Raw genomic sequence first — 25,099 nt, forward strand, 5'->3', positions numbered from 1 at the left:
GGAGTTAACATTTATTATGTTAACATATATGTATATTAGGAATTCTCTGATATAATTGCCGTCTTTCAGTTTTTACAGCTCCGGCTCACGCTCAATTCTCACGTGAATGCTCTGGATCATTGAGAGACTTGAGAAGCAGATGTCGTGAAATTTTCGCACACGTGAAATGTGATAGGCAAATGTCGCCGCTGTTTTTCATTTAACGCATACGGCGAAAGGCTAAGCAGCGACATCTATTTTTGAAAAAGTAGGTATATTAAAGGCCGCGTTGCCAACATAAAAAGAAGTAATTAACTAATTATCTGGCTCACAAATTGAACCAGACTTCTATCTGGATTTATCTGGCTCAAATCGTTGTTGTTGCATTTACATGCAAAATTATTTATCTGGTTCAGAATTTTGCCACCGGATGATAGCTAATAACACTTCCTTTTCCTGTTCACGTTTGACACTTTCCCGCTTTGCTATTTGACGTTTCTCTTGACATTTACATAAAAATCATACAAATACAAGGGCTGATCACATTCAACACGGCATCTACAGACCATAACCACAATAAACCAAAGGTTGACGACAACTGTAGCCAAGCATTGGCTTCTTGACTAATTTGAAAGCGGCAGCGACCAATGTAAGTTACAGCAAACAGTAGCGAACAATTTAGAAAAAAAATTTTATCATGTTAAAAAAAACGCCCAAAATAATGATTTTACTTCTATTTTAGTTTTTATTGACAAAATAAAAAGGACGCCACTGCTTCCCGAAAATAGAATTCGGTTTAATGTGTAAAAATAATATGGCAGATGTGGCGGATACACCGCCGTCGTGAATGTGATCAGCCCTACATAGTTGCTTTAGTTGAGGGAGCATGACTAAATTTATCAAGCCAGAGTTGCAGCAATTAATGTTTATATTTTATTAATTCACTTGAGACTACATTTACATAATTCATAAATGGTGCGTCAAATGGTTTTTTAGAACGAATCTTTATAAATGAATAAAAATTATCTACAAATGTTTATTTAACAGCCTAATTCTGTTTCGCGGACGATACGCTAAACGGACGATACCTGCTTGGACGTTATCGTGTGCTCATGGTATTCTGAATCTTACTTTGCCGTTTATCGTGTAGCTTTACGTCGTTCGTCAACTAGACGATATCAAGTGTCAAACTTGCAACTCTGTGAACATGTTTTGTTTTTTGTGCACGTCCATAAAGTGTACAAAATAAGTGAAATAAAAATAAAGTTGTTAGTGAAATAAATATAGTGATATAAATATAATCCAAACGTATCAAGCTATGGTTCTATTATTTGCGCCATATACCGGTGCTCTTCTGGCCAGATCCACATTTGCTTTCAGCTCATGAACAAGCACGAGGAATTGGTCGCTTGTGGTGATTTTTGCATCTTTTAATATAAAATACAAGTTTTTTTATATAATAATAACTAATTAATTAATAATACTCACTTTTTTTTGTTTGTGTCGGTCATTTTCAACCAAAACGATAGGTGAATACCTGTTGTTTGTTTTTGACACTTTGTTTTCGTATTGGTAGCACCTTCTCGTGATACAGAATACCAATCGAGCACTTCCGTTACGTAACAGTCAGCTGTTATAGTTTTGTCTATCGTATTGCAATTCATAATACGAACACACGTCGATGCTGGTTTTGGAGACGATATCGTCATCCAAAATGAGGCAGTAAATAACATGTTCTTTTCTAATCAAGCATATCTATTGTGAATGACAATCATCAATCATTGGCTTCCACACTTTCTTACTCAGGTATGGCAACGTTCATTTCGTTGAATTTTTCGTTGCGTCGTCTCCATTTTGCTGTGCTCCACCGCATTGAAAATTTTTTCATGTGCGAAAAAATATAATAATTGATATTTTATTATAAAAATATGTGGATTTATAGCGTTAATATTGTTAAAATACCTTGAAATAGTTAATAATATTAAAACTGTATCGTTTGAGGTTAGTTTTGTGTGCAAGAAAAACGAATGTGGTTAAGTTACCCCGCCTCCTGCTTTTTCGTTCGCAAAACTGCAAATTCTGTGCTTGCCGCCGCCGTGTGGTTATCGAAGACCCCAATTACATGCCGGGCGAATTACATCCGTGAAAGCAGAAACTACGAGTTAATTTAAAAGCCTAATTAAGAAGAGGTATTTTATATATAACTACAAAATAAGTGAGCTACATACAAAAATCCATTGGAAAAATACTTTCCTGTTTTAACATTTTGGTCATGACGCGGGGTGAAAATTGGTGAAATATTGAAAGAAAAAATTTTCTAGAAGATATCTTTGCAACCAGCTGAACGTTTTACGAACTATATGATGATGTTTACGGTAAGGGCAATTAACTTTATTTAATATGTATGTTGATATAATATGGCAATTAACTTTAATCTGTGCTTCTTTTGTATTAAAAATCGTTGCTTAATTTTACATATCTACATATAAACTTATTTTATTAAAATATCTATATGTATGTATACGCATATCTGCTATCATTAGCGACCGAGGTAATCTTTCTAAATTGAATTTAAAGTGAGCATAAATTATAAGGTAAATTGAATATATTTTAAGACTACGTCTTGGCCTGTCAGTCGTCCAATAACCTAACAAAAAAAATAGATATAATACAACTGTATTAGGCGGAATGAAAGGAAGCAAAAACACGAGGTTGATTGACATCAATAAATGCACCTAAATATGCATTTAAATATGTATATACTTATTTTCAAATTCTTCTAAAATATTTATAACTCCATTTGAATGCTAATAAGCCTTGTTAAATTTTAAGGTGCAATTGTTTTGTTTTTGATGTAGCATAAAAAAGCAAAATCATTCTATTATAATCCTACTCGTGTAAAAGTATAATATAATTGGGCTGTGCAGGCGCAGAAAACCGTATGTATAACTTTTTGAACCAGCTGCTTGTCTCGGAGAGCGACGAAATTTCAATTAATATTTCGAGCCACAAAAATGGGCGTTTACTATTAGGAATTAATTTATATACGGCTAAATTGTTTGCATATGAGCGCAGTATCAAAATGTAGATAGAATACAATCTTTGGACTCGTCTGCAAAAACAATTCGCTTCAAGATCAAGAAACTTATACCGGCTCGGTTTTTAGAAGGTTAGGGTTTGTTGCTCAATAGTATAAGTTAGTTTTTGTAAAATGTGGCAATCTAATACTAGAAAAAATTGTTGATCAAGAGATGTTGAGCACATCCCAAGTTGCGCTTACACATGGCAAATAAAAATATACTTTATTATCTTTAAGATTGTAAGATTTCAGAAGTTAATTACCGGAATAGGTGCACCAAACAACATCACATTACTGAGTATTTTTGGAAACCTTTTGATAGTTAAATGTGAATAAGGACTCTCGCACACTTGCAAGGCGATTTATTGAGAATACATTAACAAAATGAACAGAGATCGAAAATGGTTATAAATACGGCACGAAGTAAGCCTATAACTAGTCAAAAAGGTGAGGTAATAATTTTCTATTGATACAAATCTTATTAACGGGCAGTTGACTCGAATATGATATAAAATGCTACTTGCTCAAAGTCCCCATTTGCATAAAGAGGATGGTTCTTTTCATTAAATTGCTGGATAAGTGCTGAAAGAGTTCTGAATTTCGTTTGTAGCTTTCGACGGAATTAAATTACTTTCCAAACAATTTAGCTTGATATTGCTCTTTAAAAAAAATAACTACATTCGCCGGCAGCATAATAACTTTACTCGAAGAATGGGAAAACTTTGAATAGTAATGGAGATGTTTTGAAAACCATGCAATTGGTTTCCGATTTGTAGTAAAATCCTTAAAGTTGAAAAGGTATTTTCATTTGCCATCTAAGCACACCTTTACAAATGCATTTCGCACAACTAGATCTACAAAGGTTAAGTTATACATTCATTCCAGAAAACTAAAAGCTTTATTGCTCAAAAAAAGACTTTTTAAACACTGAATATTCCATTTAAGGGTATTCTTAGTTTGAGTTCAGTGGTTTAGAATTAGTTGTGCGTTTTGTACTATCTACATTTGTTTATATCTGCGGTAACGAGCAATAACTAAAGTCTCTTTTTGAATATTTCAGGCAGAGCGTTTGGAAAGTTAAAAATTTTGATTGAAATCGAGCGTTTACTGTTTGCTTTTTAGACAACAAAGTCTTCATTATTTGAGCAAGAGCTGCAAAAATTTGATTGTGTTGTTATTGATCTGAGAATGGTGTATACGATGCTGGTAAAAGTCAATTTTGTACTAATTCGATTATGAGTGTTATTGCTTGTTGCCATAGATATGTCGCACTTGCACTTTGTCAATTGAAAATGAAATAATATTTCAAAGGATCAACTGCTAAACTTATATATATTTTCTTTTACGCATAAAAACCATTTGCAAGGCGAATTTAAACAAGGCAAGAATAGTATTAGAACATATAATATATATATTTGTTTTTTTTTTTTTGTTTATAGCTGTGGTGGCTGAGAGTTAAATTGAATTTTTTGGCTAATTTTTTTCAATTACCTGAATTTGACATTCAATTCACCAAAAACAAGAATAAGAGGGCATAATAGATAATAATCAAAATAAAGTAGGAGCTAGTGTAAGCTTTTTGAAATATTTTCTTACGCTCTAACTTTAGCTGGACCATGAGTATGCCCCGATAATTTACGCCTTTTTTTCAGACGTTTATGATTATTTGTAAACCTGACCATTTTGAAAAATAATGTTGAAACCTGGACTGCATGGTAACTGTATATTTTTTTGTATGAAGTTCTTAGATAGGAAAATGTTTTAAGGTAAGGGCAGATTTTAAATTCTTGAAGATTTTCAAGTTTAGATTATGTGTCCAACTTTATACTTTTTTCAATATGGAAAATTAAACATCAAATAAAACTGCAGTGGAGAACGGAAATTTTACTTTTTTCTCAGAGTTAGATTTTCATGAAGAGCTTAGCTCATACATTTTTAACAAATTTTCAAATAAAACCTGACGTAAAAGTCTACTTCACATTATATGGGGCCCATGGCTCAATTATATGGTTGACTCATCTCATCAGCTGATTATATATTTATTTGGAAAACGCAAAATATAACCAACACCTTGATAATTATTTACTGCCTAGTGGTAAATTTTTTATAAAAAAGTAGATTCATATCACTTAAAGTTATTTTTTATAGTAAGTGCATCTTATTTAGCGCATTATTTTCCCACAGCATACAGGAATTGATGTTTTTTTTTTATTCTCTCCATTCCATTCGCCTAACGCCAAGACGCCGATTTTGACAATCTGAACAAAGGTATATTGTTGCTGTAGAGATGAGCCAACCACATAGTTGAACCATGAGTGGGCCTTAGTTTGAAAACCCTTTTCTTCAATCGCAACTTTCTGCACTAAATCTGAAAACGTTGTAGTCATACAAATTTTTATTGCAGCTCTGGTTGATTTGAGCCTTGATTGCTTTAGAAAAATTATTAGATTGCAATTTATACTTAGGGAATCTGTTTATGAGGTTTAATTTTCCCACAGTTTAAAAACAAAAAATAAATACAAGATTTAAGGCCGAGCTTATCTTCCAATTTGCGTCGTGCTTCTTTAAAATTTTCCTACAAATTGGCGGATCAGGACTGGGACCTACATGTTTTACACCGACTGCGAACGGCATCTGCAAGGAGTTTTCACTGAAAAGCTTTTCATGGCAGAAATACAAACTGAAAAAAAATTTCTGTCTAAATGTTTGGTAGTGCATTGCCCGTGATATTCATTGTGGCAGGCGGAGCACGTTACCACCACACCACGTCGGCCACCATTCACAAAGTTTCCTATACAATGCGGACAAATCATTTTTTAACAGCTAAGTTGTTAATGCGGACGACAATACCCCAACTGTAATAATGTTGTGGTTTCCTTCTATGCATTATAGTTTGAATTTTGGCATAACATAGAACATTGAGAGGACAATCAAGTAAACTCATTCCTTCGAAATTTAAAAATTTGCATATCAATGCTTCTGGCTCGAGGGTGAATTTATGTAAATATTTTATTTTGTACTGATGCTACTCCTTGTATGAATTCGCATTGGTTTTTAAGTCAATTAAAAAACAAAAACAAAATTTTTTATTAAATCTTTTAAGCTGTGTTAATTATAATAAAAAAAAAAAAACATGAAAAAATAAACAAATGTTCATATGAACGATAGTGAAACTTGTGAGAGGCCCGTAACGTAACAACGTAAAAATGCAGTGCCATTATGCAAGTCAACAAATTCATAATTTAATTTATATGTTGAATTAAAATTTTCATTTCATTTTATAATCGACAATATTTTCAGGGTACGAATCAACAACAAGATACGCGTTTCAGCGACAAGGAAAAGAAATTAATGAAACAAATGAAGTTCGGTGATTGCTTAAATAAGCGTGTTGATATGTCAAAGGTGAAATTGGATGCTTTACGCCCATGGATAAGTAAAAAAATTACAGATATTTTGAACATCGAAGATGACGTCGTCGTTGAATTTGTCTATAATCAATTGGAGGAAGAGAAATTTCCATGTCCTAAGAAAATGCAAATTAATATGACTGGATTTTTGAATGGAAAAAATGCACGGCAATTTATGGGTGAATTATGGTCTTTGCTATTATCGGCGCAAGAAAGTGAAAGTGGCATACCAGCGGAATTTATACAACAAAAAAAGGATGAGATACTTAAAAGAGAGGAACAACAACAACTACAACAGCAGCAACAACAACAACGTCAAAATGATCGGTCTCGCTCACGGTCTCGTTCACGCGGTAGGGATAGAGAGAGGGATTGGGATAGTAGGGATAACGAACGTGAACGAGATCGCGATAGACGCAGCGTTAGGGATCGTTCTAATGATGGGCACCAACAACGTGATGATATGAGTAAACGTGAGCAGCAATTACCGCCAGATACTTTGATCGCGATCGAGCAGGTTAGGTCACAATTATCAGCTAAATCTAGATCGAATTCGGCTGAAGATACTAATTTAGGTAGCAAACAAAATGAGGGGGGTAATGGTAATGCAGTGAGTGCGAGTGCTGCAGCAGCAGCAGCTGTAGCTGCATCCATAATGCGAGATCGTTCCAAATCACCAAATGCTAGTGCTAGATCAACAGCTGCTGAGTCGGCAGCAACGAAAATAAGCAATCGATCACCACGGAAACGTTCAAGGGATAGATCAACGACACGTAAATCTTCGAGAGATCGCAATTCTTCACCACAAAAGCGACGTAATTCATCAAGAGATAGGCGACGTTCAACACGTTCACCCAGGCGTAGATCATCGGGTGGAGATCGTCGACGTCGTCGTACACGTACTCGTAGTCGTTCAAGGGATCGGAGCTCAAGACGAGGACAAAGCAAGAAACGGCATGTATCACGCTCGATGTCACCACAAAAACGTCCGCAAAGTCCAAAAACAAAAAGTCGTCGTTCAAAGGATAGACGCTCACGATCAGCAAAGTCAAGGTCAAAATCACCCGTAATGCGTAAATCATCAATAACACCAACAAGAAATTCAAAAGCAAAAAGTATTTCACCATATCGTAAACGTTCAATTTCACGGATACGTTCAACTTCACGCAATTCTAATCAAAAAACTCCTCTAAATGGTCATGAAAATAATGGAAATGCTAAGAAACGTGATGGTGGTAAAAAACGTTCACGTTCACATTCAAAAACACGCTCACGATCACGGTCAAAATCACGATCAAGGTCACGGTCGCGATCAAGGTCAAGATCGCGATCGCGGTCACCGTCCCGCAATCGTAGTTTATCAGCTGATAATAAGAGAGCAACCCGTAAACCTTCTAAAGGCCGTTCTCGTTCAAGGTGAAATATTATAAAATGTACAAATTAATTTATTTAATATTTACATTATGCTAGGAAAATTTGTTTGCAGTTATAAGTTGAGTAAGTTTGTAGTGTGTTCAATGAACTTCATTTTATTTGAGCTCGCTAGTTATTTTAAAATACTAAAATTTGGTTTCACATAAAAGATAATATTTGGTAAGTTTTTCTTTAATTGACATTGCTGTAATTTTATTGAAAAAAGGAATGTAAAAATCAACCTGTGATAGAGTTGATTGGCTACAACCGAAAATCTTGTATATATTATGATTGTTTGAGTGAAAATAACATTTAAAAAAATGTTAGACGAGGTTGCAAAGGTTTTTTTTTTTTTACATATTTTAGAGTATTTTATTTGATCACAGCACCTACATTACACTATTATTTACATGTTTTAATTTTTTTTATATATAACCAACAATTCTTAGGGGGAAATTTTGTATTGCACATGGTTAAAAAAGTATTAAGAATAATTATGCATTTTCCACCCAGCAATCTCATAACGTATTTGAGAGTAAGTATGTACATATGTAGAGCATGTAGAAAAGAGTCAACGAGACCAATCAAACTTTTAATTTTATACAAAAAATTGCTTATTTTATGTATCTATTAATGCAAAGCTTTTTGTATATTTCATATTTACATATTTACAAAAATTTAAACAAATTACTATATATAATTTGAACTTTTCTTTATTTATCCATGTTTTATAATTTCTGAACAGATCTGTTAGCAAGAGATCGACAAGACGTGCTGCCTCGTCACGTTCTCGTTCACGTTCACGCACTCGCTCACGCACTCGAACTCGTACTCGTACACGCAGTCGTACTCGTACCCGTTCACGGTCACGTACACGTGCTCGTTCACGTTCACGTTCAAGGCGGTCATCAACTCGTTCATCACGTGGATCTAAACATTCAAATAAAAAACCAAAACGTCGTTCGAGCTCTCGTAATACTAGTCTTTCGGCTTCACCTGGTCGTAAGGACGATTTTGAGATACGTCGAAATAAGAATAGTGTACAAAAGAAACGACACTATCGGCATAATCGCGATTCATCTGCATCATCTATTGATAGCAAACGTGACAGCGGACGCAAAATGATTGGGGAGAATAGGAGAAGAGGTTCTATGCAAGGCAGGCGTTTCTCACCATACAATCGTAGTTCACGCAATAGTAGTGGTGGACGTAATCAACGTTCTCGTTCTCGTCGTCGTTCCAAATCCCGCAATCGGTCGAGATCACGCAATCGTTCACGTTCAACCATGCGGCACTCCCGCTCACCACGTCGGTAAGTTTTTTAAGTATATTTCACTGCTGTGACTATCAGCCGTTATACTCAGGCCCTATACTTGTCGCCACATTCACCACTTTTCCAGGACTTTGTCAGCTTAATAACCTAATCCAACCTCTAAGAAGAATCAGCTCCTTACTTCAACATGGTAAAATTTTTGCCCCTGGTTTCTTTAGAGGACAAGATTTGTTGAGGGATTTATTGGAGTTTTTGATAAGATGTTGATGGATTTCTTAAACTTGTACTAAGTGACACCGCGATTAGATTGTCCACGATTATATAAATTCTTAGAATTTTGGTCATTCGTAGGTTTTGTAAAGGCCACGTTTTCTGGGGGTATGCTGATGATCGGAACAGGCCGAGCCCACCAATTAAACCTTGATTGATCATGCTCAAAACCCAACGCTATATCAAGCACTTTACTTGATGTGGCCCGATATAGTATGTAGAAACACTAATAATATTTACAACTTGTAACATTGCCTATGACGCGTCGCCTTCCCCCCAGCGGGTTAGGGGGTCAGAATACACCCGGGGTACCAGATTCAAGAGGCTGTGTAGCGCAACCCTTCAGGTTGCCAGCGAAATATACACCTTCTCCAAACCCAATTGTCAACCTCACCTATCCGCGGCGAATCCTGTTTCACTAACAGACGAGGCTCTGGCGACCCCAAGCTCCTCATGGAACTTGGGGGTGGGGAGGGAGGGATGGCCTGAAGGTTTAATGTGGCCATATAAATCGTTCCCGAGATGGTCGGGCTAGCACCTTAATGGTGCTTTTGTTGTTGTTGTAGCAGTGCTTCGCCCACCCAATAGCTGCGACCGATCACAAATTGTCATCAATATCCTCTAACTGGAGTCCAAGGAAACTTGCTGTTTCAACAGGGGTGGACCATAATGAAAGGGGTGTTAGAGGCGTTGGTTCCACATTACAATTAAAGAGATGGTTTGTGTCATGTGGGACACATTGCAAGCGATGCATACATTTTGTATGTAGGGGTTGATTCTGGATAAGTAACAGTTTAGCCTGTTACAGTATCCATACATTTTGTATGTCGGGGTTGATTCTGGATAAGTAACAGTTTAGCCTGTTACAGTATCCAGAACGAGGTTGAGCTAAAGTGACTCGCGTTTCCCTGAGGAGTATGCGTTCCTCTTCCGCAGTTTTGGGTACTGTTCTTTGAGTACTGGATTCACCGGGCAATTTCTGGCATAAAGGTCCGACGGCTGTTTGTGGACTTCACTGAAGACCTGCTTGTGTAGAGTTCTCAGGTGCCGTATTTCCTCATAATGCTTATGGGGATTACTCCTTAAGCCCCTGGGCGGTGTTGGCTCATCAATCAGATGTTTTTTGGGATGCCCAGGTTTCTGGGTATTCAACAGGAACTGTTTGGTTAGCATCTCATTTCTCTCCCTGATTGGGAGTATTCACGCCTCATTATGTAGATGGTGCTCTGGGGACATAAGAAGACAGCCTGTGGCGGTTCTGAGGGCTGTATTTTGGCAGGCCTGCAGCTTCTTCCAGTGAGTAGCTTTTAGGCTTGGCGCATATATAGGGGACGCGTAGCATGCAATCGGCTGGCCAATTGCTTTGTATGTGGTAATGAGCGTTTCTTTGCCTTTTACCCAAGTATTGCAAGCAAGGGATTTGAGGATTTTATTACAGCTCTGGATTTTCCGTACAATTGCGGCCCAAAATGTAGATCCTGATCAAACGTCACACTCAAGATTTTTGGGGTGTAGGACAGTTGGTAGCGTAGTGCAATCGACGTGGATGTTCAAAATGGTCGACATATGGGACGTCCATGTTGTAAATAAGGTCGCGGAGGATTTAGTTGGTGGTAATGCCAGGTTTCGCGAGGCGAAAAAACCGGAGAGATCAGGGAGGTAGCCGTTTATTCTGTTGCAAAGCTCATCGATCTGTGGGCCAGGGCCTGTGGCCATTATTGTGCAGTCATCGGCGTAGGAAACGATAGTAACTCCTTTTGGTGGCGGAGGTAGCTTAGATATTTAGAAATTAAACAAAAGTGGGGTTAGGACACCACCCTGTGGCACCCCTTATTTAATTCTTCTACGGGACGTCCTAGGACGTGAACAGCAAGGAGCCACAAAAGATTTATAGAAGTTACGTGGACGTCTGGTTTTGGGGTCTAGCCCAGAACAACCTGTCCGATGCAACCATCCCTTACACGCGACACACTGACAAGAGTATGACCGTCCTAAAAAGATTCTTTTTCGGCATATGCAGCAAAACCATTTCTCAGGGCCGGGGTCAGGAGACGGACCCGGATTGGGTTCGATACCTTCCCGGAGCAAGAGAATATGGAGCAGTCCCGCTGCAAGGAGCTGCTGTGAGGATGACAATTTGTGGGAGGGACGCAACAAACTAAATGGGGTTAAACTGAAATGGCAGTCATTGGTCGGGAAAAATCCCGACTCGCTTCGGTACATAGAACCGACGGCCTTGGAAAGCGCCGATGGCCTTGGCTCAACTTCGTTCTGGATACTGTAACAGGTTAAACTCTTACATATCCAGAATCAACCCCGACATACAAATGTATTCCCCGCTGGCAATGTGTCCCCACATGTTTAGGTGGGGCGAAACATTGCTACAACAACAGCAACAACATCCGTACCGCTGCGATTCAAGAGACTAAACTCACAGCAAGATCTGCTCTGCAGACCTGTTCTGGGTATAAGGTCCACAGAAAAGATCGCGAGAGCGGAAATGGAGGCGGTCTCGCGTTTATCATACACCACTAAGTGCAATATATTTGATCCCACAGGAGCAGTGCCTTAGAACGGCACGGCTTATCTGTCAGGTCAGGCGATAAATCATCAACATCCCGCTCTAATATCAGAACACTACTCACTGACGATAATCGCATTATCTTAGACGATTTTAATGCCCATCACGATGTATGGTACTCGAAACTTTTAGGCGGACAGCAGGGGTGAGATGTTGGCGGATCAAATAGAACAAACGACGTTCTGCACAATAAACGGAAATGCCCCCACTCGTATGGCAGGAAGCTGTCACAGTTCGCCAGATATATCAATCGTGAGCGCAGGACTCGTAAACTGCGTCAACTGGCAGCCGATGGTAACATTGGCATCCGACCTGCCTATATGTATTTTCGAGCGAACCGCCGACCTCATCGTCACAGAAAAACGCACTTTCATAAATATGAATAAAAATCCTTTACAGACAACCGCTTTGCTGCCCTCCCTATCCCGACTGATGCTCGCCAAGGGGAGCGTGCTTTCCGCAAGGTCATTGAATCCGCCTCGGCTTGCTTAATTCCCGCCGGTAGAATTCCCGAAATTCGGCATCACTTTGCGGCGGAGGCCGCCAATTTAGCGAGAGAACGTGATCTTATATGACAGCTCGATCCCGGCGACCCCCAAATAAGGGATATAAACCAACGCATCAGATTGCTTGTGGATGAACACAAGCAGGCGAAACGGGAGGAGCACCTAAGCGGTCGTAACCTCTGCCGGTGTAGGTAAGCTTTGGTCCACCGTAAAGTTTCTATCGAATCCGTCTAAGCACAATGATAAAATTTCCATCGCCTTAAGTGCTGTCGAATACGAAAAAATGCGCGAGCGCTTTCTGCCGACAATATATAATGCATCCTATGGCGGCCACCGTGGTGTGATGGTAGCGTGCTCCGCCTATCACACCGTATGCCCTGGGTTCAACTCCCGGGCAAAGCAACATCAAAATTTTAGAAATAAGATTTTTCAATTAGAAGAAAATTTTTCTAAGCGGGGTCGCCCCTCGGCAGTGTTTGGCAAGCACTCCGGGTGTATTTCTGCCATGAAAAGCTCTCAGTGAAAACTCATCTGCTTTGCAGATGCCGTTCGGAGTCGGCATAAAACATGTAGGTCCCGTCCGGCCAATTTGTAGGGAAAATCAAGAGGAGCACGACGCAAATTGGAAGAGAAGCTCGGCCTTAGATCTCTTCGGAGGTTATCGCGCCTTACATTTATTTATTTTTTTTTTATGGTCCACAAAGATAGACGGAGGGCCAACAGACACGCACATAAACATAAATTCAGCGCGTCCCCAATTACCATCACCGCCAAAGAGGTTGAGGATGTCATCGGTCATGCTAAACCATCTAAAGCAGTGGGCCCAGACGGCATAGCCATGCCGATATGGTCGCCAAGCCCATAGACTACTCACTGGAAGAAGCTACAGGCCTGCCAAAATACTGCCCTCAGAACCACCACGGGTTGTTTTCTTATGTCCCCAGAACACCATCTAAATAATGATGCGAGTATACTCCCCATCAGGGAGAGAACTGAAATGCTAACCAAACAGTTCCTGTTGAACACCCAGAAACCTGGGCATCCAACAGACATCTGATTGATGAGCCAACACCGCCCATGGGCTTAAGGAGTCATCTCCGTAATCATTATGAGGAAATACGGCACCTGAGAACTCAGCCGTATGAAGCAAAAAACCACAAGCAGGTCCTCAGTGAACTCCACAAACAGGCGTTGGACCTTAATGCCAGGAATTGCCCGGTGAATTCAGTACTCAAAAAACAGTACCCAAAACTTGCGGAAGAGGAGCGCACACTCCCCAGGGACATGCAAGTCACTCTAGCTCAACTTCGATGCGGATACTGTAACAGATTAAACTCTTACCTATCCAGAATTAACCCCGACGAAACGTATGCCCTGCTTGCAATGTGTCCCACATGACACCAACCATCTCTATAATTGTAATGTGAAACCAACGCCTCTAACACCCCTCACATTATGGTCCACCCCTGTTGAAACAGCAAGTTCCTTGGACTCCTGTTAGAGTATATTGATGACAATTTGTGATCGGTCGCACCTATTGGATGGGGCGAAGCACTGTTACAACAACAACAACAACGGGGATGAAGAATCAGTTATATGCAATAATATGAAATATTGTAGACATTCAAAAATTATTGTGGTATAGCGTGGTTCAAACTTTTGGTATTTTCACGGTTTTATATATTTTCAGTACAAAAATAATACCCAATAAAAAACTCATAATTTTGTAGAAAATACTAAACCAAAAAACTTTTGAACACTTGCAAAATAATATAAATACGTGTAGATTTTAAATAACCAAAAAATATTTTAGCTTTTGTTTCACCACAAATTTAATTTTAAACCGCGCTTTATTTCCTTCCGTAAATTGTACTACTTAGCGCGTCATCAACAACTCCCAGTCTGACAGCAAAATACTCAATGAAGAACAATAATTATAATAAATGATAATTACCGTTATATATTGTGGACATTTTAAAAACAAACTGCATTAAAATTTCAAAAAAAAAGAATGACTTGAAAATTTTTACTTTTTCGCGTCTAAACCAAGCAAAAATGCCACTGTGCGCCGACTTCATCGTCACCGAAAAACACACTTTAACAAACTTTAAAAAAGGAAAGTGGGATGAGTACAAATCCTTACAGACAGTCGCTTTGCTGCCCTCCCTATTCCGATTGATGCTCGCCAAGGGGAACGTACTGAAAAATGGAAAATGGCATGGATAATTCCGCTACTAAAGCCTGGCAAACCAGCTAACGAAGGCGAATCATATCGACCGATATACCCCCAGCGGGGTAGGGGGTCAGAATATACCCGCTGTAGGTATGCCTGTCGTAAGAGGCGACTAAAATACCAGTTTCAAGGGGTTGTGTAGCGCAACCCTTTCAGGTTGCCAGCGCAATATATAGCTTATCCAAATCCAATTGTCAACCTCACCCATCCGCGGCGAATCCTGTCTCACTAACAGACGAGGCTCTGGCGACCCCAAGCTCCTCATGGAACATCGATAACACTACCCAAAGCCTTCGGGGAGAAACCTTATCGCTACAACAACAACAACATATCGACCGCTATCACTCCTTTCGCCAGTAGATAAGACATTGGAAACCGTTCTGCTCCCTCATTTCACGGCAAATCTTCGCCTAGCCACGCACAAGCGTGGCTTCCTTAAAATGATTAAATACGGATTATATCAGCAAAACCCGCATCATAGGACGGTGCTCGTGGCACTTGACCTATCAAAAGCTTTTGACACAGTCAACCACGGCACGCTACTCAGAGGCATAGAAAGCTCACACCTTCCCGCTTGTCTAAAAAGATGGACCGCTAATTATCTGAGTTGTCGGCAGGCGTCGATTCAATTTTAGGAACGAAATTTCTAAACCTAGAAAAATTTAAATGTCGGAAATTTGGACATACGCGCCAATGGTGTCACACTACCGACTGTCAGTCACCCAAAGATCTTAGATTCAAGGCTCATGCACCGAGTTTGTTTCTAAAGTACAAAGTAACAACAAAATCCTCAAGTTGCTTGCCGGCAGCACATGGGGAAAAGATAAAGAAACGTTGCTAACCAAAGCAATTGGCCGGCTGCTCATGAGCTACGCGTCACCAGTCTGGTCGCCTGGTCTTAAAAATACACACTGGAAAAGGCTACATACCTGTCAAAATACTGCAATCAGAACTGCCACCGGATGTCTCCTTATGACCCTCGAACACCATCTACACAGTGAGGCCAAAGAGCTCAATATTAAAGAGCACAACGAAATGCTGAACAAACAGTTCTTGCCTAATTGTCACAAGCCAGGACATCCTAGCAAAGAACTGCTTGATTTAGCACAGCCTCCACGGGGATTAAGGGAACATCTCCTAAAGCACTATGGCGAGATCCGGCACCTGCCAACACAGCCGTTTGATCCAGGCAAGCAAAAGCAGGCCCTTAGCCAAATCCACACCGAATCGGTAAACGCCTTTGTCAGGACACGCCCGGTGAACCCCGTTATTAATATGCAAAATCCCACCCTTGCAGAAGAAAAAAACACACTACCAAAGGAGACACGAGTCACATCCCAGCGAGTTAGGAGATCAGAATATACCCGCGGTAGGTATGCCTGTCGTAAGAGGCGACTAAAATACCAGATTCAAGGGGCTGTGTGGCGCAACCCTTAGGTTTCCAGCGCAATATAAAGCTTTTCCAAACCCAATTGTCAACCTTACCTATCCGCGGCGAATCCTGTTTCACTAACAGACGAGTCTCTGGCGATCCCAAGCTCCTCATGGAACTTGGGGGTGGGGAGGGAGGGAATGGCCTGAGGGTTTAATGTGGCCACATAAATCGTTCCCGAGAGGTCGGGATAGCACCTTACTGGTGCTGTGGTACCGGTGCCGACCGGATCTGTATCCGGCAAAGGACTATCACATCGATAACACTCCCCAAAGCCTTCGGGGAGTAACCTTGTCGCTACAACAACAACAGACACAAGTCACCCTGGCCCAACTTCCTTCTGGATATTGTAACAGGTTAAACTCTTACTTGTCCAGAATCAACCCAGACATACGTAATGTATGTCCTGCATGTGACGTGTCCCCACATGACACCAACCATCTTTTCAATTGTAATGTGGAACCTACGCCTCTAACACCCATCTCCCTCTGGTCCGCGCCTGTTGAAACAGCCAGTTTCCTTGGACTCTCGTTAGAGGACTTTGATGACAATTTGTGAGTAGTCGTCCCATTGAATTGGGCTAAGCACTGTTCATACAACAACAACAACAGGGGTTTTCGAGGTTAAGTTCTTGTAAGCGATCTGCCTGCAACCTGCTTCCAGTGTTTGTATTTGTATTTGTATTTATTAGGCAATTCATCCCAGCACAACAATTTGGCAAAAATTATTTTATAGTGCTAGTCGGTAAAAGGCATAAAATAGGAACAATTTAAACTTGAAACTTAAAGCTAATGACTATTGCTAAGAAAAGGTTACAATAAATAATATATTTAATAAATAGTAAATAAATAAATAGACGAATGATAGAGAAATGTACTCTTCTACTTCTACTTCTTAGAAGAAATCAGTATTTTAATTGTCTAGGTTATTATAGAAACTTGTTAATATGTATGTCTTTCGTCTCCCCTGGCTTGCGGTACTATTATATTCTTGTACGCTCTTTATCAAATTCTGAATGTTTTATGTTGTTCGTACGGCAAACACCGGTTCAGTGTTGTAATATTAAATATGTACAAACGTTCGTCCCCAAAGCGCCCCTTGTCGTACAGCCACCGTTAGCTATCGAAATACAGCCCAATATTTATTCATGTATTGGTTTTTTTTTGGTCACCGAAATCCCACAAAAAAAGGTGGAGCGGCGTAGATACTAACCCCTAAACCTCTCCGCCAATCAAAGGCTATAGAGTTTGGCCAAGACCTCGTACCAACGATTAGGTTCCTACCCTAGTGAGGGGAGTCTGTGTGGAAGAAAAGTTTTTTTAATCAGGCTTATCAGTGTATACTTACGTATATAAATATTCTCACCGTAATAAATTTTTTGTTTGAAATTTTAGTTTCAATCGACGCCGTTCGCCAATGATGAATTTCCGTGGTGGACGTGGAGGGAATAATCGAGGCCGTATGAACTTTTGGCGTCGTAGTCCGAGTGGTGGTCGTTTTGATGGAGGTGGTGGTGGTGGTTTTGGAGGACGTTTTAATCGCCGATTTTCTCCACAACGCAGGTTCTCGCGTGATCGTGATCGTCGCATGTCACCAGTGCAAAATAAATTCCGTACATTTTCACCACAGCGCCGATTTTCACCACAAAATAATATGCCATTTCAAAGGCAATCCAGAGATCGTCGATTTAGCCCAGGTCGCAGAGCAATGTCACCAATACAAAATAATACACGTGAACGTAATAATTTTGGTGGTGGTGGTGGTGGTGGTGGTTGGAAACCACGCAATAATTTTGATTGCCCAAAAGCTGAATCTGCCTCAGAGAGTTCGAATTGGGAATTGGATGATGATGAGCCTGTACCAGAACCTGAAATACATCTACCACCCGCACCACCCAAAAAAGCTAGTCCAAAAAATAAGAACAATTCAAACCGAGGAAGAAGTTTTGATAGAAAACGCAGTCTTGATAGAAAGAGGAGTATTGACAGGAAGAGAAGTAATGAAAGAAAGCGCAGTGTTGAAGGAAAGCGCAGTGTTGAAAGAAAGCGCAGTGTTGAAAGAAAGCGTAGTGTTGAAAGAAAACGTAGCATTGGAAGAAGCATTGCAAGGAGTATTAGTAGGAGCACGCATGAAATAAGCGATGGCGAATCCAGTCAATCATCTGAAAAAATTCCAAAAGCACGTGAAAGCTCAGGTAATTGCTCATTAGTTTTGGATACAAATAGTACTTTCAGGAAATTTTTATATGGAATTTATTTTTTGTACAGGGCGCCGTTCGTCTGTTGAATTCGCCGGCCCTCCAGTCAAAACAATTGATTTATCCAAAGAGGAACGAGCTGAAAATACTCGCAAAACCAAGTCAATAGAAATAATTCATACTACTGAAGCACCACCTGTAAAGAAACAGGCGCCACCAGCTGCTGGAGCTCCTGCACCTACACCTGCTGCAGCTCCTGCACCTGCACCTGCTGCTAGTGCTCCCGTTACAACAGCTGTGCGTAATGATAAGTTGCGTGACAGATATAGTTCGAGTTTGTCGCGAACGCCATCACCATTTTTAAAACCTCATGAACGTGAAAAGCTGCAGGCACAGACACAGACCGCACAACCGCAGACGCAGGTTAGTGCAGCAAAGAAGCCGCCACAAGCGGAGAAGCCGAAACCACAGAAAAGCCATAAAGAAAGTGACTCTTCTTCTTCAGATAGCTCAGGAGATAGTGATGACAGCGATGATGATAAAAAAGCTAAACTGGCAAAAAAGAAGAAATTAGAATTGCGTTCCAAAAACAAAAGACGAAAGTCAGTAAGCAGTGACGACGATTCAGATGATAGCGAAGATGAAAAGGCTAAGAAGAAATCTAAAGCTGCAGCAAAGAATCAATCGTTATTGGAGTTATCTACGAGTAGCAAGGCAGGACGTAAAGACAAAAATACTTCCATTGAAGATGAATTGCAAAATAGTCGTGGCAAAGTTAAACAACAACACAATGACGTGGCAGAGTTAACTGCGCAAAATATTACAAAACTACATAAAAAAATACCAGAGAAAACTATTTCAAAGGATAGCAGTTCATCGCAATCGAGCGATGATTCCGACAAATCAGATAGTAAAATAATCGAAACGAAATCAAAACTATTGGCTTCGCGAAAACGCACAGCATCGATTTCGGGTATCAAAAAGTCTAAGCGTGCATCCTCAGATTCAGATGATGACCAAGCTGCAAAGAAGAAGCGTAAGAAGGCAAGAAAAGCAGGAAAACGTAATTCGGATGAGGACAGCTCTTCGGACTCTGATGCTGAGGCATTATTAAAAAAGAAAAAACATAAGAAACACAAAAAACATACCAAGAAGAATAAGAAACACAAAAAACACAAGAAAAGGAATAAGAAGGCTGACAGCTCATCGAGCAGCGATGATGACGAGATAATACGTGAGCGTGTAGGCAAAGCATCAACGTCAGCTATGCTACTTGGTGGTGTTAATGAGGATTTAGAGAAACAATTACGTGAGAGAGCATTAAAATCTATGAAAAAGATAGAATAAATTTTATCTTTATGTACCATTGATGATAATATAACGACAGTCATTTCATCAATATGTTTGATTAACTTTTTTTTATGTATCTGTTAATATACATACATTACAGTTTAGTTTTAAATCCCCACACATACCCATATACACGCATACTTAATAATACTAAAAGTAATTGAGAAGAGCATCAGTAACATAAAACACATTGGTGTTTTAATTTTCAAAGAAAATGTTACTCTTATATTACTATAAAAGAAAGAAAAAAGGTCAAGAACAGTTAAGGCGCTGTTAATGAAATATTTATCATCGCATGCTAAAGAATTTGTAACATACATACATACACTTAATTACTTTTACTATAGCAGCAAACAAGAAGGGAGCAATTCAAACAGATTTATCGTTTCTGAACAGCTGATATATATATAACAACACTTATATTACTGATTGCTTTAATTAAAGAAAGAAGGCAAAATAATTATACCGTTTTGTTGAGAGTTGTCGACATTTTCTTGATATGAAATTTTAGGTTCTATTATTTAAGTAGATATTATATTATATAATGCATTCATGTTTGTCAACTTAAAGAAGCAAACAAATAAAGATTACTACGGAAAACACAAATCTTCTACTCATTTGCACACTACTAAGAAAGAAAGTCAGGAAACTCTTTAACGGGGCAAGAAGAACCGGCAACTGTGAGGAATACACTCAAAATCTAACAAAGTACAATAAAGAGATAAGGAAAGCTAAGAGGGAAAGTTTCAGAAATTTCTGTGAGGGAATTTTTAGCACACCTGCAGCGGCAAGGCTCCACAAGGCCCTAGCCAAAGAGCAGATGGAGATTAACCTAGCGATTAGGCTACCAGACGGTACCTATACCGGAACGGTGGAGGAGCGAGCGAAGGCCCTGCTACAAACGCACTTTCCGGGTGCCTCTCCGCAAGTACCGGAACCTGTGTTCCCCAGAGTGAAACCAACCCCATCAGACTGGCAATTGGCCACCTCCCTCTTCAGTGAGGCCAGAGTCAGATGGGCAGTGGAATCCTTTGAGAAATACAAATCTCCGGGGGTGGATGGCATCTACCCGGAGCTAATGCAGCAAGGGACACAGATTATCCCACATCTGGCCAGTATCATGAGAGATAGCCTGGCACTGGGATACATACCCATGATGTGGAGAAGAGCAAAAGTGATTTTCATACCAAAACTACGAAAAAAGGACTATTCACAGGCAAAGTCCTTCAGACCAATAAGTCTAACTTCCTTTGTCTTGAAGGCAATGGAAAAGATATTGGACCAAGAAATTAGGTCGGACGCCCTCAAGAGCTGGCCCCTACATCATAGCCAGCATGCGTACAGAGCGGGTAGGTCCACGGACACGGCTCTACCAACTAACATCTGAAATACAGAGGGCGTTCGAAACAGAGAAAAAATTGATTTGCGCTTTCCTTGACATCGAGTGTGCCTTTGACTACACATCTTACGAAAGCGTAAACAGCACTGCAGAGAAGAGGAATTCAGATGCCTATCCAGAGATGGATTGACAATCTACTCCGCACAAGAAGCGCTGAAGGCCATGTGAGCAACAGCTCAGTTAAGGTTAATACCACGAGGGGGTGCCCTCAAGGAGGTGTTCTATCACCCCTTCTGTGGAGCCTAGTAGTGGATGAATTCCTGCAAAAGCTATCTGACAATGGCATAAGTTGCCAGGGATATGCTGACGACATCGTCATAATTGCAAGGGGTAAATTCGAGAGTACGCTCTGTGACAATACAGAGAGCATTGAATATTACTAAGGGATGGTGTGCCAGTGTGGGGCTTAACATCAACCCATCTAAAACGACCATCATCCCTTTCACCAGAAGAAGGGCCCTACCAGCTCTGAGAGCAATTACAATAGATGGCGTGGCACTAGAGCATGGAACCGCGGTGAAATACTTGGGGGTCATTTTTGACACCAAGCTCCTATGGAAACAGCACTTCGACTCCATGAGAGCTAGGGCCACGAGGTCCATCATGATATGCAAACGTTTAGCAGGCAAATCATGGGGCTGTAGCCCGCATGTGCTAAGACGGATGTATACCATGATAGTAAAACCTATGATAACATACGGTTCGATAGCCTGGGCATCGAGAACAACTCGGGCGACGACGAGGCAAGCGCTGTCAAAATTTCAGCGACTGTCATGTGTATGCATCACGGGAGCTATGCGCACATGCCCTACAGCAGCGCTGGAGGCTATCCTCGATCTGACCCCGCTCCATATATCAATAGAGCAGTCAGCCAAGCGAACCCTCCTGTATCTCGCTAAGGAGGGCTCGGGCATAGGTAAAGTCATATCGTCCCGAAACATGGAGGAATTGAGAGAGAAGATCCCAATGTCTCAACTCCCGAGGGATGATATCCTCAGGCAGATAGTCTATGAGAGAAGGTACAAAGTAGAACTGGGAGACAAGGGTACGTGGGAGGAAAGCAGAATTGAGTACATTCATCAGCTAAATAGAATAGTATGGTATACCGATGGTTCGAAGACGGCAGAGGGGATTGGATCTGCAGTCATTGGACCCAGAGCCAAGATATCAGCGCCTCTGGGAGCACACCCGAGCATTTTTCAAGTGGAAGTATTCGCTATAAGCCAGTGTGCTAACCTGAACCTTCAGTGCGAATACTCCAATAAAACAATTGCCATACTCAGTGACAGTCGGGCCGCCCTCAAGGCGATCCCGGCGTATGAAATAAAATCAGCACTAGTCTTTGAGTGCGTTGAAAAGGTAAATCAACTAGGAACACACAACAAACTGTTGTTGGCCTGGGTTCCTGGCCACAGGGGAGTGGAGGCCAATGAGCAAGCGGACAGCCTGGCAAGAGAGGCAGCAACGACACGACCTATTTGTCCTGAGCCGTTCCTGCCAGTAGGCCCGCAGGAAATCAGAGGGCATCTACTAGTAGAAGAAAGGGAAAAGGAGGAAGAACACTGGAGCAATATGCCAGGCCTGAGGCAATCTAAGTTACTGCTAGGGGGCTACAACACAACTCGATACAGGGCATTAATGGGCCTGTCGAAAGATAACCTGAGGATCCTAACAGCTATTCTTACAGGACATTGCAGACTGAACAGCCACATGCAGAAGCTGGGCATACTATCGAACAACACATGCCGATTTTGTGATCGATCAGCGGAGACGGCGGAACATGTACTCCTTGAATGTGACGCAATCTCAAGACGTAGGGCCAAGTTTTTGGGCTCACCATGGCCAGAGCATTCTCACATCAAATCCCTCAAGCGAGATGAACTGCTAGGGTTCATCAGAGATGTCGGCTTGGATGAGGTGCTGTGAAGCAGTTGAGGGCACAATAGACCAATGGTCGCAGTGCGATCCTAAATTAATTATCTATCTATCTACTCATTTGCATATCGCCGCCAAGTGGAATATCACTATCTCGGCTGCCAGTTCCAAAACGAGCAATCTCATCTGAATTTGATTTAAGAAAGCTCATCTTAGGACGTTTTTCATCGAGCCGTGTTCAAAATGCATTAAATTCTACTGATATAGAGATATCGACACCCACAGATTGGAACCTCGCTAAAGAACTCTTCAACGATGGCACAGTTAAGTGGGCAGTAAAGTCTTTCCCGAGCTACAAATCTCCGGGAGTGGATGGTATATATCCAGCCTTTCTGCAGTAGGGCGAGGAATTGATCCCACACCTAGTCAGGATTATGAGGGATAGCCTCACACTGGCATACATCCCGACGGTGTGGAGAAGAGCAAAAATGGTCTTTATACCTAAGGTGGCTAAAAAGGACTACTCCAGTCCTAAGTCCTTTAGGCCTATAGGCCTGACATCCTTTGCTCTCAAAGCAATGGAGAAGATTGTAGACCACGAGATTAGATCAAAGATTCTCGATAGAGTGCCACTACATAAAGATCAGCATGCATACAGAACAGGCAGGTCGACAGAAACTGCACTGTATCAGCCGTCTACAGAAATACAAAGTGCGCTCGAGTGCGGGGAGATAATTCTATGCGCATTTTTAGAGGGGGCTTTCGACAACACGACACACGAAAGTGTGAATCGGGTACTCGAGAGAAGAGAGATACAACGTCCAATCCGTGTGTGAATAAACGCCTTATTGCGTACGAGGATTGCCGAAACCTCAAGTGGGGACGGTACAGTAGAAATTAAAACAACGAAACGATGTCCACAAGGGGGCGTCCTGTCACCCCTGCTGTGGAGCCTGGTAATAGATGAACGTCTACTCTCAGACAACGGAATCCGATGTCAGGGGTACTCGGATGATATTGTTATCATTGTAAGGGGCAAATTTGAGAGAACCCTTTGCGACATCTTTGCATTATGGCATTGAGGTTAACGAAAGAATGGTGTACTGAGGTAGGGCTAAGCATCAACCCTAACAAGACATCCATTGTGCCCTTCACCAGGAAAAGAAAACTGGAAGGGATTAGGCAAATCACAATGGATGGAGTACAGATAGAGTACACGACTGAGGTGAAATACTTGGGAGTCACGTTTGACTCTAAACTCTTATGGAAGAAACACGTCGATAACACGTCAAAAGCCACAAGAGCAATAATGGTGTGCAGACGTATTGCAGGAAGATCCTAGGGATGTACACTATGATAGTGAGACCTATCATAGTGTACGGAGCAGTTGCGTGGGCATCAAGAACAACCATGGTGACCGTACAAAAATCGCTCACGAAGCTTCAACGCTTAGCGTGTGTCTGCATTACGGGAGCCATGCGAACATGCCCGACGGCAGCAATAGAAGTGCTGCTTGAGTTAACGCCTCTACATATAATAATTGAGCAGGCAGCCAGGAGTACTTTAGTAAATATAGCTAAAGAGGGATGTGGAAGAGGCAAAATGATACAGTCACGGAGCATGGTGAAGCTGCAGGAGAGAAGCGCTTCAAAATAGAGCTGGGGAACAAATGTACGTGGAACACCTCCAGGGTTGAAGCGCTTCACCAGGAACACACTATAATATGGTACACCGATGGCTCGAAGACACCGGAGGGCATAGGAGCTGGGATCTTCGGCCCCGAACCAAAATATCCCTACCACTCGGAAAATATCCGAGCATCTTCCAAGCCGAAGTTGTCGCCATAAGCCGGTGTGCAGAGATAAACTTACAGCGGGGATATACCAACGAGAAAATCGCCATACTCAGCGACAGTCAAGCTGCACTCAAGGCATTATCTTCAGTTGAGATTAAATCATCAACAGTCCTTGAGTGTGTGGCGAGGTTAAACAGTCTCGGGGTCAATAACACCATCCGTCTGGCATGGGTACCTGGACACAGAGGATTAGATGGTAACGGGCGAGCGGACGAGGTTGCCAGGAAAGCCAATAGGACCCGAGTCT

General features: G+C 41.1%; 1 protein-coding gene across 3 annotated transcripts; it reads left to right on the forward strand.

Annotated features, from left to right (window-relative positions):
• Nucleotides 1-1,808: 1,808 nt before the first annotated feature.
• Nucleotides 1,809-20,329, forward strand: Srrm1 (Serine-arginine repetitive matrix 1). Of its 3 annotated transcripts, XM_067791421.1 has the most exons (6): nucleotides 1,809-2,354; nucleotides 4,119-4,264; nucleotides 6,359-7,884; nucleotides 8,627-9,193; nucleotides 17,571-18,370; nucleotides 18,444-20,329. In XM_067791421.1, the coding sequence occupies exons 2-6, from the start codon at nucleotides 4,247-4,249 to the stop codon at nucleotides 19,718-19,720; spliced, it is 4,188 nt and encodes a 1,395-aa protein (XP_067647522.1). In that variant the 5' UTR covers nucleotides 1,809-2,354; nucleotides 4,119-4,246; the 3' UTR covers nucleotides 19,721-20,329. The 3 variants fall into 3 exon arrangements, with proteins under 3 accessions (XP_067647522.1, XP_067647523.1, XP_067647524.1); XM_067791422.1 differs by lacking the exon at nucleotides 4,119-4,264; XM_067791423.1 differs by lacking the exons at nucleotides 1,809-2,354; nucleotides 4,119-4,264 and having other exon boundaries at nucleotides 6,849-6,985; nucleotides 7,044-7,884.
• Nucleotides 20,330-25,099: the final 4,770 nt, after the last annotated feature.

This window comes from Eurosta solidaginis, chromosome 5 (genome assembly GCF_040869045.1).
Source record: "Eurosta solidaginis isolate ZX-2024a chromosome 5, ASM4086904v1, whole genome shotgun sequence".
Classification (NCBI taxonomy): Eukaryota; Metazoa; Arthropoda; class Insecta; order Diptera; family Tephritidae; genus Eurosta; species Eurosta solidaginis.

What these genes read in the sequence shown, in the direction of transcription:
- Srrm1 (XM_067791421.1), top strand. An exon ending in AAAGGCCGTTCTCGTTCAAG is followed by an intron (nt 7,885 to 8,626) that starts GTGAAATATTAT and finishes ATTTCTGAACAG; the next exon opens with ATCTGTTAGCAAGAGATCGA. An exon ending in AAAAGCACGTGAAAGCTCAG is followed by an intron (nt 18,371 to 18,443) that starts GTAATTGCTCAT and finishes TTTTTTGTACAG; the next exon opens with GGCGCCGTTCGTCTGTTGAA.